Source organism: Nicotiana sylvestris, chromosome 4 (genome assembly GCF_000393655.2).
Source record: "Nicotiana sylvestris chromosome 4, ASM39365v2, whole genome shotgun sequence".
NCBI classification, from domain to species: Eukaryota; Viridiplantae; Streptophyta; class Magnoliopsida; order Solanales; family Solanaceae; genus Nicotiana; species Nicotiana sylvestris.
In genome coordinates, this window is record NC_091060.1 from 49,723,032 (window position 1) to 49,726,595 (window position 3,564).

Sequence of the window (3,564 nt, forward strand, 5' to 3'; positions counted from 1 at the left end):
GGGAAAGAAATAGTTCTTGTTAACAATACAGCTGTGACAAAACAAATACAAACAACCAACAAATTTATAGTTCTAAAAATTGAAAATGGTGAGATCAATGAAGGTAACCAATTTGCAGTTGTGGGGGAAACTCCAGTTAAAAAAACCACAGGCAATAATGATATTCAGCAAAATAATTCCACAACAGTTGTAGAGAATGAGTCAGAGGAGCAGGAATTTGATTTTTCAACTCGACAAATAGTACAAAAGGTAACTTCTCCTAGCTCATCTAGGAGACAATCATCCAATACACAACCCAAGAAACTGAACCCTGCAGCACCTACTTTCAATCCTACAACAATAAAAATCATGCAGCAAATAGGGAACTAACAGCTGATTGTGTACAAAAAGATTTGGGGAATGAGCAACATTTTCACAATGAGTCAACTGCCCATTAGGTACAAATGGCATTCAAAAATAATGTAGTTCAAGTCAATACTTCATGTCAAGACATTCCTTCACAGGACACCAAAGTTGAACAACAAGTAGCAAACAACAAAGAAAATGAATTTGTTGAAGATACAGATTTTGAGAAATTCATGACCAATGAAAAAGAAAAATGGGCAGGAGGGAGATTATGGCTCAACCAAACATAGGAAGACTTAGTAGATGGTCAGATTCCAGATACAATGCATAGTGATGAAGAATTTGGAGGAAATGAAGTGGAAGATGAGGATCAAAGTGTTAATGGTAATGCCAATGCAATCAATATTCAAAACATAAGTGAATGCACAAATGCAACAACAGAAAAGACAAAAGAGGGGAACATTAATATTATAGATCCAGGAGGGACTTCACATAATGCTCTTAGTAATGCCTTGAAAGAAGCTGAAAATGCAGACAAGAAACAAGACGAGCTATGACAGTGCAGGTTTATGCAAGAAGTACTGTTCCTTTGAGCACAGTGCAGGATGTAGCAGGAAGTAACGTTCCATTGAATAATACAATGCTGTTGACCAATGAACGTGCTGAAAAAGATGCAGAACTTATCAACCAGGCAGAGGATATTGTTACATCAAAAGAAGCGGTAGAAGCACATGATCAAGTTAACCATGAAGAACTTAAAGGTAGAGACATGGATGAGGAATCCACTGCACAAAAATTCCTTAATGTTGTCAAGCAGGGAGATCTGTCGCCAAGGCTTATTGAACTAGTAAAATCTGCAACAAAGGGAAAAAAGAAACAGTCAAAAGAGACTTCTATTGTCCCAGTCAGTGGAGTACAAACAAGGAGAATACTGTCCAAATCCCAAAACATTTAATGGATGCCATTATATGGAATGTCAGGTCAGTAAACACAATGCAAGCATTTGAAAGGCTGATTACAATGAACAAAAAACATCATTTTTAGTTCATAGGAATCCTTGAACCTATGCAACAGTCTCACAAAATGGAGAGGTATAAAGCAAGAATTGGTTTGGCACAGGCTGTGGTGAATGTGTCAAACAAGATTTGGGCTTTTATTGATGAAATTTTTGAGGTTTCTATTTTATATAACATGACTCAACAACTGACTTTGAGATTGATGCACTCTGAAACACATGTTGAGCTCATCCTTACACTAGTCTATGCCAAATGTGATCGCACTGAAAGAATAGAACTATGGGATACTTTGTATGCAATGGCATCAGATATAACAGTACCTTGGCTAGTTGGAGGCAACTTTAATGTGATAAGGGATGAGGAAGAGAAATATGGGGGATTGCCAGTTTCACTCATTGAAGTAGATGACTTCAGACACTGCATCAATACCTGCAACTTGACAGACTTGGGTTTTAAAGGAAGCATATTTACATGGTGGAATGGAAGATCAGAGGAGGACTGCATTTTTAAAATATTGGACAGATGTTTTGGCAATAATGAATTGCAACAGACCTTTCTTGGATGGGAGATAACTCACCTATCCAAAATTGGGTCTGATCATTGCCCAATGCTGCTGAAATGTGATATAGAAACTGCGCCAATTAGGAAGTCATTCAGATTTCTTAACTTCTGGACGAAGCATGAAACCTTCAAAGATGTAGTAAAGGAGAATTGGAATGTTGATTTTAGTGCTAACCCTTTCTGCATTTTAACTACAAGTTAAAGAAGCTTAAACAAGCACTATCTACCTGGAGAGGAGATACATATGGGGATATATTCCAGAAGATTGCAAGCCTTAAGGAGGTGGTTATGGTTCATGAAAGACAATTTGAAGTCAATCATACACAGATGAATAGACAAAGATTACAACAGGTCCAAGCTGAAATGATTAAATATCTTGCATTAGAAGAAGAATTTTGGAGACAAAAAGCTGGCATGTTATGGTTCAAAGATGGCGATAGAAACACTAAATTCTTCCATGCCCAAGTTAATGGGCGAAGGAAGAGACTGAAATTATCAAGGATCCAGAATAACCTTGGTAACTGGATTGAAGAAGATCATTTAATAGCAGAAGAAGCAATAAAGTTCTACAAGGATCAATTTACAGAGAGTGCAGTTCCAAATGATTTTTATATTCTAAATCATGTACCTTCAATGGTAGATAGTGATCAACATGAAAGATTGATGGCTTTGCCTTCTAATGAAGAAGTGAAGAACACAGTTATGGGATTGAATGGGGACTCAACCGGTGGACCGGATGGACTCACTGGAGCCTTTTACCAAACATGCTGGGATATTATTGAAGAAAATGTAGTAAGATGGTCAAGGCTTTCTTTTGCGGTCAGCAGTTGCCAAGGAGTGTGACACACACAAACCTTATTTTATTACCAAAGAAAAAAGAAGTTATGACCTTTGCAGACATGAGACCAATCAGTCTTAACAACTTTGCTAACAAGATTTTCTCTAGGGTTATTCATGAGAGGTTTGTTCAATTATTACCAAACATAATCTCAGAGGAACAGGCAGGTTTTGTGAAGGGCAGAAGCATAGTTGAGAACGTACTGCTAACTCAAGAAATCATTAAGGATATCAGGTTGAGAACAAAAACAGGTCCAAACGTTGTGATTAAGCTTGATATGACAAATGCTTATGATAGGCTATCATGGCTATTCCTGACCAAAATACTAAGGAAAATGGGATTTCCTGAAGCTCTTATTGGCTTGATCTTTGATTTGATTGGGAACAATTGGTACTCTATTCTTATAAATGGTCATCCTAATGGTTTCTTCTAATCATTGAGAGGAGTTAAACAGGGTGACCCTTTGTCACCAATTCTATTCATTCTAAAAGCAGAACCACTTTCTTGAGGATTGAATTCACTACACACTAACCTGTATTTCTGTGGATTTGAAATGCCAAAATGGAGCCCAAAAACAAATCATCTATCATACGCTGATAATATGATCATTTTCTGCTCTTCTGATGAAACTTCATTGAGACTTGTGATGGAGGTTTTGCAAGCTTATGAACCATCATCTGGTCAACTGGTGAACAAAGCCAAATCAGCCATATACCTGCATCATTTAACGAATAATGAGGTGATTAACAAGGTGGAAAGGATTACAGGTATACGAAGACAATGTTTCCCTATGACCTATCTTGG

The 3,564-nt window shown here is 37.3% G+C and overlaps 1 protein-coding gene across 1 annotated transcript; it reads left to right on the forward strand.

The window, feature by feature from the left end:
- The first annotated feature begins 898 nt into the window (after window positions 1-898).
- Window positions 899-2,765, forward strand: LOC104248527 (uncharacterized). Its single transcript, XM_009804797.2, has 3 exons — window positions 899-1,249; window positions 1,390-2,079; window positions 2,121-2,765. The coding sequence occupies exons 1-3, from the start codon at window positions 899-901 to the stop codon at window positions 2,763-2,765; spliced, it is 1,686 nt and encodes a 561-aa protein (XP_009803099.2).
- The last annotated feature ends 799 nt before the right edge of the window (window positions 2,766-3,564 follow it).